General features: G+C 40.4%; 1 protein-coding gene across 1 annotated transcript; it reads right to left on the bottom strand.

Annotated features, from left to right (window-relative positions):
* Positions 1–498: 498 nt before the first annotated feature.
* LOC128457503 (beta-2 adrenergic receptor) lies at positions 499–9,278 on the bottom strand. The gene is made up of 4 exons (XM_053442218.1): positions 9,042–9,278; positions 5,340–5,472; positions 4,929–5,220; positions 499–4,826 (listed from the first exon to the last, which is right to left on the bottom strand). Exons 2-4 carry the CDS (start codon positions 5,467–5,469, stop codon positions 3,779–3,781), a joined length of 1,470 nt encoding a protein of 489 aa, XP_053298193.1. The 5' UTR covers positions 5,470–5,472; positions 9,042–9,278; the 3' UTR covers positions 499–3,778.
* Between the last annotated feature and the right edge of the window lie 7,114 nt (positions 9,279–16,392).

The following is a 16,392-nucleotide window of genomic DNA, read 5'->3' as shown; positions in this document are numbered from 1 at the left end:
AAACAACTTCACTGCTAGATGCCACTCAATCCTACACACATAATCTTTAGAATGTTCTAATTCAAACCAGGTTGGGTAATTCTGGAAAAACTAGCAAGAGCAGGCTACACTTAAATATGCAATCGATGTAAGTCTTGAAGTATGTGGCTTATTACACATTACACAATGATGTCTAGACAATGACCATGTTTGTTTGGCTAAATGTCTCCACAGTTCCTTGAATAATTTGTTATAGAGAGTAAGCCATGAATAGTTTTCTAAGATAGGAAGCTAATTTGTTATGAAAACATTCTTCTTTACGTTCATATCGTTTTCTCATCTCGTATTATCACAGGAGACACATACCCACAAACTGTTCCAACTCTAACCTAAAGTAAAACCCAATCTTACCTTCAACTTAAAGCTTTTCTTACAATGTTATGATCTACATTATGGGAACTTGTTTTTTGTTTAGGTCCCCACAAGATGAGTAAACTTCACACACACTAAGCAACACAATAGATTTGCCAACTTTCAATCTTTTATTTACAACATGTTCAACAGCTTATGAATAAATATGTACAAAGGTGAGATGACATTCATGTGACTCTGTTGGAGGTAGAGACTAAAATCCTTTGCTTCTGAAACGTTCAGTCTCAACAAAGCTTGTTTAAGATCTGTCTAAATGTCCCGAGATAGAGCCACAAATCCCTGTCAAATAAACAATGACAAATTGTGCGTGTTTCAGTGCTGCTTAAAATCTGATGTGACATATATTAACAGACATGATACAAAAAGCAAAGTAGAACAACTCCTAGTTCAACCCTTGTTCTTCCTGGAGAACCAGGTATTGTGTGTTTTTTTTAAACAGGACAGGGCCTGTAAACTCAGACAATTGTTGGAAAGCATTTAAAACTCACATATTTACGCTATTCTACAATCCCAAATAAAATTTAAATTTTCAGGCTATTTGGTGATTCTAAAACTTTTTACGTTACAGTAAACTAGAAATATCCAATGGCATGTTTTCAAGTTTTAAAAGGCACAGTCAACAATCACATGAATCACTTGTATTTGTGCACACAACACACAGTTGGACACATGCAGATCATATTTACAGCACACAATCAGCAATAATTGATCCTCATCCTCTTTTTTTACAAAGATTAAATAATGATCTCTACATGTAGAGGCAGAGCTGGGAAGGACACATTTTAATCCCTGTTTGTTTGTTTGTTTGTTTGATGGTTTTTAAGCAAGATCACATAAAACGTCGGAACGGATTCTTACGAAACTTGGTGGTAGGATGGGACATCTGCATTTTTGACAGTCTCAATTTATGGATCTTGAAGAAAAGAATCAGACATATTTTGGGGACTGATACGTATGAGTAGGTGCAATTTAATGCAGCTTAATTTAATCTAAGGTTTCTGTCGGGCCTTGGTGGAGGTATCCTCTCTATTGAGTGCCATTAGTTTCCAAAATGTGATGGGTCTTGGGCTGTAATGTCTTTGGGGTATGATGCTCTTATCACTACCAAATATTAAATACCAAATGTCCAAATACCTCAGCCTTCAACCAAGTTCCAGTTCCAAATGAAAAAGTAAACTAAAAGTGTGTGTCATCTGATTATTATGTCTTTACAGAGAGTGTATCCGACGATGTTATGGAAACAGATACCACTACAAAGAAATTATCTCCGGAGCACTGTCTGGCAGATAATAAAGTTGTTACTAGAAAAGAGCTACAGCAGATAGGATTAACGAGTCGAAAGATAACGATGAGGTTTGGAGACAGAGCGAGAGAGAAATAGACCAACAGATTCACACAGTACAGGGAGAGAAAGAACAGTTATGATAGAGACCGGTTTGGCTCTCAGATGTTTATCTGACACATAGATATACACCAGTAAATGATTTTGGACCGTGCAGCCTTGAGGTTTATCAGGAAGGAATGAAAAACAGGCAGCTTGGTCGGGTAGTATATGGCTGAGCCATCATACATTTATATACATTTTTTAATTCATGAAGATGTGTATTTACTCAACTTAAAGGTCCTGATACCTTTTTTCTCATCAGGTTCATACTGTGAATGATGTGATCCTAAGAAAACTCCATTATATTCCCTATACCGGGACTCTGTGCATGTGTGTTTTTGTGTGTGTGTGTGTGTGTGTGTGTGTGTGTGTGTGTGTGTTTGCGTGCGTGTGTTTGTGTGTTTAATCGGATCAGTCGAACGACACCTATTGAAGCAGATCAGAGTTTCTATCTCATAGTAAATCAGTAGTTTAAAAAAAGTCCGTGCCACACTGCCAGGGGGAATAAGTTTCCAGGTTCCTAAAAATTATCATAATTTCTGTGTTGACATGGTGAAACTATTTTTAATACATGTCTAGTACTTTTCCAGGAAATTTCTCTTGAGGTTTTCTTTCACATAAATATGTCAAATTATTCCAAGGGGAACCCCAGATTATGTTTTATTTTGTAGGCCGTCCTTGGCTGAACAAATTGAGACTCTCTGTCATAAAAACAATATATGGTTTCATTAGGATTGTTGCCGTTTTAGACATAAATATTTTAGTCTATTTTAAACTTTGAAAACAAGCTGTCAGGTTGTCAAAGTGCAGAATAAACATGTTTTCATATGAATCTTAGTTCTACAAACTGACAAAGAGTGTTTACAATAAATTAACTTCGTGGAATGCAAGAGCATAATATGTATTTTCATTCAGGTTTTTTTGTTATTTTATTATCCAGCAGTTATTAAAGGCTTTCTATTTATTTAACAGTACACATGTAGCAACGTATGTGTCCTGTATTTCAGGACCACACCATATGAAGTCCATTATAACATTGACTTTCTGTTCTCCATTTCTTATAAAGACGGGATTAACCATTTATTGGTGCTTTGACTCTGGACCACTCAGTAAACTACATGTCCTGATCTTTCTGTCTGTTGTCCACCAGTATGTAGGTGTTTTGTGTGTGTGTGTGTGTGTGTGTGTGTGTGTGTGTGTGTGTGTGTGTGTGTCTGTGTTTTTACAGATTACGATCCTGGCTGCAAATAAATTTCCCTGAATGGAACAATAAAGGCACTCTGAACTTTGAACAAAACAACAGAAACATCTTCAAATGATAAACCTGTTTGTTGAAGCTCCTAATGTTTGGTGTCACATGCACTTTCTTTATGTAAGATGCCTCAAAAGTTTAAATCTGAGCATTTTTCTACTTAGTTTACCTTAGTAGTTGCCTTTGCAATCTCAGAGCCCATCAGAATATCTTTGGGCTGCCAGTGTAGACAGCTGATATCCAGGCCAAGAGTCTATCCTCCGTTCATTATACACTGATAACAGTCCACCTGTTTTCTTTCATCAAATGTTTCTCCACAGAACTAACTGCGATAGCTTTTGTAGGTATTTTAGGACATATTAGCTAATCTCTATCAGATATCAGCATATGAATTCAGATAAATTAAAAAAGTGATAGTCAATGTGTTTTTGTTATTGCTCTACCTGTAGGCAACCAAAGCCGACTTAAACGTTATTGGTCAAACTAGAAACAGAAACCAGAAGGCTCCCAGCCCCTCTGAATGTGAATATGCAGAAACTCCTTATAGAAATGATTGCCTCAGGAGTTGTGATCTACAATGTAATTAGGAAAACTGAAGCAGCAAAGATGAACAGTGAACACAAGTGAAACCCAGTAACAGTGAAACAAACAAACTCAACAGGGTATTTCCGAACACAGCTTCATTGACCTGGTGTTTACTGCTCAATGTGAATTTTAAAAATGCTATTTGGTCAAGCGATAGAAGCCAGGCTTTCCTTAAAGCTCCCGTTAGCAGAGCCGTTAGCCTGTTGGTTCGTCGGAGAACCTGGAGCGACTTCTACAACCTGCTGGCAGGAAGACGTCACAGGAGGCAGAGTGAGTGGGCTGTCTCTTTCAGAGCTCTCCAGACTGCCCTCCCATCCTGACCTCTGGTGAACGTCCAGCCCTCCAGCACCATTCGGGTCCGAATCCCCATTCTTCCTACCTGGAGCCTTCGAGAAGCAATCTCTACCTCTGCTCCATCCCCATCTTCTCCTCCCTCCCCTGCCTCCCCACCTTCCCCTCAAACAGAGTATTTCCTGAAAGGCGTATCGGAAGTCTGGGCTTCGGCAGTAGATGAGCGGGTTGAAGGCTGAGTTGGAGTATCCCAGCCAGTTGAGAAGTCTGAAGAGCAGCGTAATTTCGCCCAAGTTGAAGAAGGTCTTGAGGATGTTGAGGATGAAGAAGGGTAGCCAACACAGAGTGAAGGTTCCCATGATAATTCCCAGAGTTTTTACGGCCTTGTGCTCCTTAAGACAGAACTTTAGACGCTTTGCCGCAGAGTGCTTTGATTCCATTTTTTCTATCCCTGCTCTTTTCTTTCCTCCCTTTTCTTCTTCCCCATTGTCCACACCTCCCGGTTTCTGCATGTTTGGGCTGTCCTCTCCTGCATGTTCCCCCGTGTCAGTTCCCACCCGTAGTTTGTTCATTGCGGGACTTTCGTTGGGATAAGCCAGCTGTGCGGTGTAATGCAAGTTGTAGAAGTGCCTCTCCCTACCCCTGATCTTCTCCAGCTGTTTGCGGGCCTCCTGGAACACCCGGGCATACACGAAAATCATCACAACCAGTGGCAGGTAGAACGACACGATTGAGGAAGACACAGCGTACAGCACATTGGTGTGGAATTCGCAGCAGTTAGTGTCATTTAAGCAGCGCAAAGTTTCATCATCCTCTGACTGCCACCACTCCATTTCGATGGGCAGGAAGGAGATGAGGGAGGCCACTACCCACACCCCGAGGATCGCCGCCAAGGCCCGACCCCTGTCAGGAGGAGACAAGTAAGTCCAATATTACACATTAAGTCAGAAGCATATTGACTCTGTGCAACACAACCACAACACTACGTCAACTTCTTGGTCATACCTGGTGAGCAGCATTGGGTAACGTAGTGGCAAGGTGATGGCGACGTAGCGGTCCAGAGCGATCACGCACAGTGTTTCGATACTGGCTGTTACACACAGCACGTCCGTCGCTGTCCAAAACTCACACATGATGTTTCCAAAGTGCCAGTGCCCCCGCAGGATGTTACTGGAACTAAACGGCACCACAACCAAGCCCATGATGAGGTCAGCGACAGCCAGAGAGGCAATGAAGAGGTTGGTGACAGTCTGAAGCCTCTGGAACCGCAGGATGGCCGTAATCACCAGGATGTTACCTGAAGAGAACAAACATTAATAGACATGTTAGTTAAAGGGAAATTAGAATATTGTCTAAATCAGTTGCAATAATAGCATTTGTTAACTAACTGAAATGATGAAAGGTTTTGTAACTTACCAAAAACTATGGCTAGAACCAGAATGGCCATTGCAACACCGAGCAGCACGTGCTCTGGCTCCAAGACCAGTGAAGAGTTGTTGGAAGGTGATTGGTTGGCTAGTGGTGACATAGTGCTCACAGGCTCCATGATCTATGTTCACAACACAGAGAACAACGAAGCTTCATGCATTGTGCTTACAACAAAGAAAAAGTAATGTCACAGCCTCGTACTTGGGCCGTGACACTGATGGAAGACACACAATTTCTTGCGTTAGAAGTGTTTGCACTTCATGAATTTGACTTGTATCTTTATTAGTAACATTTGAGGAGCACCAGAGAGATGGGTGGCTTGTGTTTGGCAGTAGTGCATTTAGTACCTTGCACTTTTTGTGGGATTTGCAGGGCTCAGTATCGACTAGCCCAATCTGAATCTCCTCCATGTTTACTGTTGTTGTTGTGTTTTTATGGTCCAGAAGAGACTCAGAGTTTCTCCTTCCTCCCTCGTTGTTGATCATTCAAGTGTGATCAGACGGGACACAATTCTCTGTGGAAGGTGTCTGACAGGTAGATTTTTAGTCCTCGCAATTACCTACTTTTCACCTTTTGCACTTAAAGTTGAGAGATGTTCTGCTGTCCAGTTGAATGAAATTAGAAGTCAGCCTTGGATCTGTTATGCGAGTTTCCTATATAGTCTCACAAACTAAAATAGGCTGCAGTTACCTGCAATCCAAAACATATATTTTCTTTGGCCAATCTATACCGGGATTTATTGCGCTTCCGTGATTAAGAAGTTAATCTGCTAGCAAGTGACAAGATGTCCGATTCTTGAATATCACACTTTAAACAGCTAATTCTACTCATGTTAAAATAACAAGGGTCTTTTAATCTTATTCATCGTGTCCAACTGTATCTCTGTTCCTAGACGTCAGCAGTTAGGGTTGGACAAGTTGTGTTTGTGTTTGTGTGCCAGCTGTAAAGGTAGTTGTAACCCAGCTGAAATAACCTTTGTGTGAGCGTAGCAGCACAGAATGACCTGTCTGGACTGGATAACACAAATCAATGCATGAAATAGACAGTTTTGCCTTTGTGCATTTTATATTACCTTAAATTATTTTAATAATCAGGCTTTTTTAGAGTGTGCAGAAGAAAAGTAAGTTGAAAGCCATTTGGTTTTATTTAAGAAGGGTGTGCTGGTTGAGCGTAAGCGGCTTTGACACCTGATGAGCCCTGTTCACTGTTCACTGTTCTTTCTGATTGTCCTGTCTTGTGACGGTCGGGGGAATGTAATGTTCGGTGAGTCATGGTCTTACACTGTTACCGTTTGAGCTACGCACAACGGTTCATTCATTATTGTGTTGTTCTTGTACACGTAGTTAGAGGAGAACAGAGTGAGCAGTTTGTTTTCTGATGCGCCTCCAGCGGTTGTTTGGTTAATTGGCTCTTCTGTGTACACGCACACTTGGCTTTATGTGTATCCAGACTTTACGCAATCCCAGCCCTTCACATCACATTAATGCCAGTTGTAAATAGACCCATTGATTCACTCTTGTTTACCCATTTCTCCTGTGGTAAATGAGCAGACTGTTGAATTTTGGGATGCATTTCAAAATGTCAGGGTGGAACATGATGGGATTATTTTTCTATGAATAATCATCTCTCAAGCGGAGCAGTACACTGTCATAACAGACCCGTTCCAAGCCAGGATATATTAATATAGGTATGTTGCCAGTCATTTTTTCTACAGTCACAACAACAGCGCGTTTGTGTTAAAGTTTGTCGTCATCAAGTGTCTGGAACATTTGCGTCTAAAGAGAACGAGGACGAGCCAGCGTGTGGTGCAAAGGATGGATCTGCCTAAAAAAGTTTAATAAATTTTTCATTACTGCTTTCAATAATCTGTTTCAATTTGAAAGAACAAACCCAGCACAAGCTACTCCTCAAAAATAATGATACGGGGCAATAATTGCAGAAATAATTTCATCTTTATTGTATTTTTTGAAAAGGTCAGTGAACTTGTTGCTTTCATCGTGGATCCCAAAGAGTAACCACCCTTTACTGTGACAGACCTTTTGTGTTTCCTAATGTCCACTCACTGACCCGAGTGATCAGATCAATAATCTGGGCGTCTACCTGTACCATGACAAATAGTCGTGCTTGCAAATGAGGCTCTGCTCTATACCCTGTCTGTTTAAACAGCTACACACACACAAACACATACACATAAATCTTTTCTCTAAAGCCAAGACGTAAACACAAACGGTTCACTGAGACATAAATACCATGATCTTTAGGCAGGGGAAGCTGGGTGGTTGCGGCTACACTGAGCACTTTATCACACACAAAATGCCCACAATAGTACCTGCAGAAAACACAAACGCACACGCAAAAGTGCATGTACAAACAGAAGGATTACACATGCACACAGAGCAGATTTTGTATTGATAAGTAAAATAAGCTGATGACGTCTTTGAGAAAGACACAAATGTTCTGGTTACATCGTTGGAGAACTTTTTGTTGATAAAACCAATGATCCTGGAAAACAGACAGAAATATGTGAACATCTTGTTTATTTGCGCTCGCAGATGGTACTACACCCCCCACCCCACCCCATCCCCGATCCATATTGATTTTCCCTTTGTCCTGAAACTGGTCACAACCATCTAATTTGATATAACCCAAGCAGGATGGTATATATTCCAGAACAACAAAATACCTAACCGCTGCACCTTGAGGTCTGTTCAAAATCTTCTCTAAATTCTGCACTATGTCACATCTATGTTGTCACAAGTGGTATTGCAGCTCTGCAGTGTGGTGTGTACTGCACAAGTTCGACATACTGAGGTAAGGAGCCTCTATAAAGTGGTTGGTCACTGTCAAACTGTTACTTCCTGCAAATGCATATGCAAATGTTATGCCACTGCCTGACAATATTAGCATTACACAACAACATCATGTGCTGTTTTCATTCCTCATTCCTCTTGTCTGTGGTCGGGATATGATCAGTGCTTTTGAATAAACTTTTGATATACCCAAAACTAATAAGAGCTAGACTTAGATAACCTGGCTTTTGTTGGCCTAGCCACTGTACCCAGTCTGACTTGTAACTGAAATTCAGAACCAAACTATCATAATTCACACATTTTATTTTTGGCGTGATTATGAGTAGGACTGAGTATCGATCAAATTTCATATCTGTAGCCCAGATCCATAAATACCAATTTCCCTCATAATAATCTGTATAAGGTGCAACATCTGTAACAACTGTCCAGTAACATATAAATTTAAATTTTACGTCACAAATTTCAGATTAAACAGTCACATGCATTATATCTTTAATATTATCCACCATAGATTCTTTGATTTGACCAACCAGCTGCGTGATATGAGCGATTTTCATAAATGCCAATTACTTCAGGCTTAAGATAAACAATGTACTTGATTTGACTATGTGCGATCACAATAAGTAAAAGATAATCAAATTAATAACTTCTTAAATATTTGAGAAATTAGAGTTTTAACATGTGCACTAAATGTGTTTTTAAAAGCTTTAACTTTATCATTATGTATATCATATCGTAACATTTAAATAACTCTATTATACTGATTAAATGAATGAAATAATTTGTACTCACTTTCCTTACTTTGTACCAAAGTTATAATATTAAATATGTATATATATTGAATGCATGAAGCACATGTCAAGCCAGTCACTTTTCCTACCTCCAGGCTCCGTCCCCTTCTTCACAGTCCGGTGATTTTTTAATCCTGAGGCCTTTAAATCCACCCAAAGTATCAACATAATGTGATTGTCAGCAGCTTTTAGTCTCCTTCCTGTTTTGCTGTGTTATGAATGTCTGGTTCTGTGTGTGACACTCACACACACACACACACAAACATACACATACTCTGCGTCGCTGCCTCTCTCATGTATCAACACGCTCCTCGGCTCTCGACCACACTTGCCCTTTGGAAGCAGCTGAGCCTGTCACCATATATATAAGCAAACCCCCGATGACATCACAGCAGGACAGCAGCCTATCAGAGGACAAGGACTGGTTTTAGTGTGTATCGCATGTCTGCGGTGTACTTGCAGCTCAACAGCTCTTTTTTAGCACCACACTACTTCAAATGCACACCCCTGAGCTGCCAAACAAAAACCACAGCCTCTTCTTTTTGCTGGGTAGCTGCATTTTGCATTCAGCTCAGAGGAGTTAGATGAGTTGTTTTGTAATAAATAGAGTAAAATAAGAATGGCTTTGCATTACATTAATTAATTTACACTATACTATAGAAGCTTCAGACCAAAAGAAATGGCTAAACAGAAACTTACCCATTAATGTTGTTTTAATTCATTTAGCTTTAACCAGTTAAACGTTTCAACCTCTTCCCTGTTGGTTTCCCATTTATCTGAAGGTGAAGTGGAGAGAACCTGGGTTTTAATTTGATTACATTTTCAAAATTGCCAATTTCCCCCGGTGGTCTTGTTGGTAATTAAAACATCCCTGCCTTACACTACTGCTTGAAGGGAGTTGAATGGGGTTGAAAAAACACACAGGCAGCTTTTCAAACTTCTAATGACAGAATGTTTGGCCATTAGAATGATTTATAAGATATTATAAAGCAGAACAACCCCAGAAGTGCTAGAATGAACTCTTTCTTCTGACCCTTACTCCTGGGCCTGTCTGCTGCATTCAACATGGTGAATCACAGACCGGGGGGAGTCCCACAGGGATTCATTCTTGGCCTCATGATGACAACCCTGTTATTCTTAAACCTCTTAATCTTCCGAGCACAAAGTCATCAGTATACGATAAACTCTGGCCTGACCATTTTATTGAACTGCCCTCTGGAGCTGACAACCTGATAGTACTCAACAAAAGCCTCCCACACACACAGAAGATTTCATTCTTCACATTCCCTTCTCCTTTAATCAATACCCTCATCTTTTCATGTCCTCTCCCAGAGCCCAGAGCAACAGCCGTGTGGCCAAAAGGACTTATTAGTGATAATGTGAGCGTGGTCATTTAAACACTGTGATCAATCTCAAAAAGCCTCTGAGCGTCACTATTCTGTCCAGGAAGCATTAATCTGTGCAGATGCAACCTGCCGTCATCAGCGGAACCTGCCAACATTTTCGATGAGTTCTGTTACAACTCGTTGCTCCGAGCTCGGCCCTCGGACTGATGTCACACCCCAATAACCCGAGTTGATAGCGTTCCAGTTGCACAGGAATAACGCTTAAATTTGCCAGCTCGCCATTGGTAGCAAAAACTGTTCATAATGCATTTAAACAATCAAACCTTCAGCTTTCATGACTGTTTAATATACGGAGAGGCCATTTTGGATTTCGAAGTCTGTTGTCGTGAGGTTCCTCCGAGCTTCCGGCTCGGAATTCCGACTGAGGGCCCCGTCCCATTTGCAACTTCCTGCATTAGCTTGAAGGGTCTCACGCCTGCAGAGGAAAACCACTGCAGATACCACGAAGAGCAAAAACCAAGTGATGGAGTAACTCGTGACATAATACAGGCAAAAAATCCCATGCATCTCTTTGTCTTACACACTCTCTGACAATGTTTGTCTCATTTACACTTTTATTTGTTTTTCTTTGGGGGAAGGCTGCATGGCCGTATCGTCCTGTCAGCCCCAACACATTCCGCACCTCTTCCTCTCCATGTCCCATCCCTTCCTCTCTCCCTCCCTCGCTCCCCACTCTCCGCTCCAGACCCATGTTCTAACTGTTAAAGTATCCATCCCTTGATACCACAGCTCCTCTCATGGTTCTATAATCTGTGCCTGAGTACATAATCATTTCCTTCCAAGTCATTCCTTCTGGTCGCTTTTTACTTCGGCCAAGGAGGTTATGTGTTCACCCCGGTCTGTGTCTTTGTTTGTTGGTTTGCCAGCAGGATTTCGCGGAAACTACTCAACAGATTTCCATGAAACCTGGTGGGGGGATGGCACATGGGCAGAAAAATAACTTGTTGAATCTTAGGGCAGTTCCAGGAGTTTCTCTTAATCACTTACTTTAACATTGCAAGGGTGTTTTTGACAACCTCAGCGATTTCCGAGAATGGGATGGAGCCTGATAAAAAGAAATCAGGCCTAACTTGCACCCACTTTGACTGAGTGTGTGCAAGTTAGTGTGACTTGATGAATTTAACAGCACTTTTAGGCCTTGGCAGAGGTTCTGGTTCTAGTTTCAACTGTCACCTGTCACTTCTCACCTGTCCTCATCACACCCATGCTTGTTAAAAATTGGTAACAGTTCCCTCAAGAGTTGATTTAAAGGGCCCCTAGAAATTATGTTTGCTCTGCCAGCATAATGACGTGCACCTAAAGAAATCCAAATGCAGCCCGGATAATGTTCAGAGTTTTTTTCAATGAATGAAGCTCAGTTTCTGTGTTCTTCACCTGAGCAGCAGAGGCGTGGTCGAAGAGGATGGTGGGTGTGCAATTAGAGTGCTGGACTTAGCCTCCACAGATCAGAGATCGTCATTGAGATTTGGATTAATTCTAATAAACACGTTTTGTCTCATGTGACTGCAGATATTTACATAGTACTAATAATGAATAAATACATATATGCCAAGTTGCAAAATGATTGAATGCATTTGCAAAATCGAATGATCTCCTTAATTGTTTGTTTGTATAATATCACTTACAGTTGTGCAAAACATGATCACGGTAGATAATAGTTTTATTTCATCAATAGTTAGGTTAGAGGAGGATTGTAATTTTGATCAAACATTTCTGTTGAATTCCAACTAACATAATGTGTACAGTAAATATGTGTCTGTCAAAGCATGACTGGAAAAACAAATTAAGAGTAAATCCAAATACATGAGGACAGAGTTGTTTACGTGTCAGGGGCCATGGAGATTATCAAAACTGTTTTCTTTTCTTTTCTTTTTTGGTCAAGTCAAGTCCATGTTGTCTTTTGTTGTCAGTCAACTGTGGCAACAGCGTTTCTACCTTGGACCTAAACACAATGACTTCAACAACTTAAAATACGACCTAGTGAAGGGATCATATGACGCAACCCAAGCTAGAACAAGTTTCCAAGCAATGTGTTTGATTTCCAGTCAGGTTTAATTACTTTAAATTGGCTGTGAAAAAAAAGAGAATGTTTGAATGACGTGAGTGACTAAATTGTATCATACTCTCAACTCGCCTGTTGTGTTATTCTCAAAGTCTTTTTTGGTAGATTTTCTCCTCAAATCATCTGTGTTACTCTACACTGAGTCCAATAATACACAGGAAAACTGAAAAGCTCTGTTCTCAGAAACAACGTAATGGCCGTCTCTGCATTGAGTGGAGGTGCCAATCTATTGTGCATTTGTGCTGCTGGAGACTTTGTTGAGAGTTTCACCAATAAAGACATATTTTAACACCTCAGATTCACAGTTGAAATGTTTCTATCAACGCACGTCACAGTGAGCAGGATAAACTGTCTTTTTGTGTTTGAATGCGTCTGACACCACCTCAGTCAAAAACAACTCACACATACTGTGCAGGCGTCTGTAGAGCAGTAATCGATCCCTCTTGCAGAGGACGAGTATCCTCACGGAAAAAAAGAAAACACATTCCCCCCCTCAGCTGGGTTTTTTGTTGGAGCATATTTGTTCAGTATATCCTGTACTTTAATATGCATGTGGACCACTGAGACACTGTACGGCTTCCTGCTGCTCGTCTGGCTTTTTAACACCTCATCCTTCCTGTGCTAAGAAGTGACGGTGGCTATGGACCTCACACAAAAACATTTAAGCTTTTCAAGTAATGATAATCGAATTGTATAATAAAGTACTCATGTTGTTTTAATACTGTTTATACATTTTCTTGTTTGTGTACATATGTTAGTAACATTTCCAGAGCAGGTCTTTTATTTGGAAAGGAGAATTATTACAGAGTAGTATTAGTACTTTTACTGAGGTAAAATGGATCTGAATACTTTGGGAGTGGTCTTGCCATTGAGGCTTGTAGATTGAACGACTTCTTCAAACTAATTATACAGACTTTCCTTTAATGTAAGCCAAATTGTCTTTATTATCTTTTATCTTTTATTGGTTATATTCTTTCAATTTATTTATGTTTATGTAATGTCATCTTCTTACTTTTCACGTTCCTATTTTTAGGGCCCGAGCACTGACAGGGTGAGGCCCTATTGAAATTGTAAGGTTTATTATTATTATTATCATTATTCAGCTAAATGAATTGGCTTTTTGAAGGCTATAACATGCTCAAATTCTAATAATGCAAAAACAACTGAGTGAAGGAAGAAGTGTTAAACTTTAGGAGCTGATTCAATTAAAGCTTCAGGGTATAGAATTTAGTGACATCTTTTGGTGAATTGCATGTTACAGCTGAATATGAAGGAGAACCTGTTGTAAACTGTGGTGTAGGTTGTCCAGTTTGGACAACTGTAAAAAAGAAAATGGTGAACTCCTTAAAGAGGACCTGCTCTTGATGTTAATCTAAAAGTATTTAAATTGAATTTGAGGGTAAAGAAAACAACAATTGGTAAAGTTTTGATGAAACACAATAGTGAGAACATCACTTGGATTATTTCATATACTTTTTTTGCCGATACATCCCTTCAACTTAAATCATACACACCGGACCTTTAAGAAATCTTTTTGTTTTCACTTTCTTTGATTTGGCAAGAAATGGTGCTTATCAACATTTGGGGGATTTCACAACAAATAATGCAAAAATATAGAAATCAGGGATAGAGTTGTAAAATCTATGAACAGATGAAATTGTATTCAGTTTGCAGATTTCTTTGGACAAGGAATATGTTGGCCTATCTGATCTCAATTCAACCATCCATTATCTACATCATGAAATTCCAGCCCAGCTGATATAAGGCGAGAGGTGGGGTAAAAACCCGGGATGAGCAACCATCACAGGGCCAACATACAGAGCTAAAAAACAACCATCCACTCTCACATTCACAGTCAATTTAGATTCTCTAATCAACCTCACCATCTTAACCCATATCTGCATGTCTTTACTTGCAGATAGCCTGGAGAAAACCCATACACACATAGGGAGTAGCTTGCAAACTACACAAAGAAATACCCCAGCTAAACCTGGCAATGCTGTGAGGCCACAGTGCTAAAATGCTGCATGTTTAGAGGACTGCAGTGTGAATTGCCCCCCAAATATCTAGTGAATATGAATCTGGCTCTCATAAGGGAGCTGTTGGGCCTGTTTGGAGATATGTGCTCTCTGTTGTGAGAATTACACTTATCTCCAGGAGCTGGAGAGTCTTGTAGAAGCCACAGAGCAGAAGGGGCTCAACGTGCAGGAGGTATGCCAAAAGAATGTTGAGCTCAATGAAAAACTGACGGCCATGCAGACTAGGATTCTCGAGAGCGAGAATGACTCTCAACTCAAAGTCAGCGTCATGGAGAGTCAGCTATTGAGTCAGCAGTCGGAGAATGTCGTCTGCTTTCAAAAAATCAAGGAGCTGGAGAGTCTGGTAGAAACCACAGAGGACTTGCAAAAGAGTGTTGAGCTCAATGAAAAACTGACGGCCAGGCAGATCCATCAGCTTGAGTATGACTCCGACCTAAAACTCAAGACTCTGGAGGTTCAGGTCAGGAGTGAGCAGGCAATGAAAGAGACCTACCTTCAAATAATCAAAGAGCTGAAGAGTTTGGTTGAAGCCACGAAGAAGAAGTTGCTCGATGTGCAGGAGGACTCACAACACAGAGTGCAGAAGATGGAGGAGGATATTAAGTTCCTCATCAAGAAGACTATTAAGCTTCAGGTTAGTGACATCAGCTCAGTTTTATTTGAACAATAACTTGTTGGATGGTGAGTTTGTTTCACATTTAGACTTTTGGAGTGAAAATAATGAAACACGTGTCATCTCTGTCTTTTCAGGAGCTGGCCCTCATGTCAGACAGCGACAAAGCCAGAAGAAGTGAGGATGAAAGAAAAGCTCAGAAAGAGGAAGAAAAGAGAGTGAAGAAGGAGCTTAAAGAGAAGAAGAAGCAGGAGAAGATAAAGAAAGAACAAATAGAGAAGGAGATGAAAGAGAAGAATAAGAAGCAGGAGAAGACAGAGAAAGAACAAAGAGAGAAGGAAATAAAAGAGAAGAAGAAGCAGGGGAAGATAGAGAAAGAGCAAAGAGAGATGGATTTGAAAGAGAAGAAGAAGCAGGAGAAGACAGAGAAAAAGGAAAGAGAGAAGGAGGCGAAGAAGGACAAGAGAAAGACAACTTCTCAACTCCCTTCACCCTGTTAACCCCCTTCACCACTCCCATCCTTCCACTCCCTGAATCCTGTCTCCCATCCCCTCAACCCAACTCTCCCTCCCCCACTTCCCTACCCCCCCCCCCCCCACACACACACACAAACTTGTATGTATCCCCACTTAAAATAATAATAAATAAAAATATTGAAATCATTGAAAAAAGATTCACACTTCAGCCTGATCTCAACTTTGTGGCTGAAGGGCCCGAGCACTGACCCGAGCACTGACAGGCACTGACAGGCACTGACAGACAGTGAGGACCTATTCAAATTGCAAGGATTATTATTATTATTATATATTATAAATTATTATTACCAAAATTTGCAGAAAATTTGTTGTATTTCTTTTCTAATGTTCTAACATGTTCTTATGTTACTTCAAATGTGTTCTCTTATATGAATATTTTTTTTTACAATCCTGAATGCCGTTTTCCGCCTTCTCTTTTCATATCTCTCTCTCTCCTCCTGGACCATATGTATGTTTTTCAGCCACAGCGTCACCTCTGTGTGGCTGAGACAGCTGTTTTGACAGATGTGATGACAGGAGGGGTCAAACGAAGAGGCGAGAAAAATTCAGGGTCATGGACACAGATTAGTTTATGTTTTTTTTAGAGAAAATTAACCCTTTACATGCACTATATATATGCCTGTGTACTCTACTTCTTACAGAGATCAGGATTAAGGTATAATAGCAGAAAATGAACACACTTTCTGTCAGTCAGCTCTTTCTCTTTCCTTTTCCGTTTGTATCTCTCTCATCATCGTTGCTGTCAGTCTTCCTCTCTTTCCATCACTCACTCCCTCTCATTTTT

Source organism: Pleuronectes platessa, chromosome 15, assembly GCF_947347685.1.
Source record: "Pleuronectes platessa chromosome 15, fPlePla1.1, whole genome shotgun sequence".
In the NCBI taxonomy this organism is placed as follows: domain Eukaryota; kingdom Metazoa; phylum Chordata; class Actinopteri; order Pleuronectiformes; family Pleuronectidae; genus Pleuronectes; species Pleuronectes platessa.
Note: the sequence above shows the minus strand (reverse complement) of the source record. Positions and strands in the feature narration are given on the sequence as shown.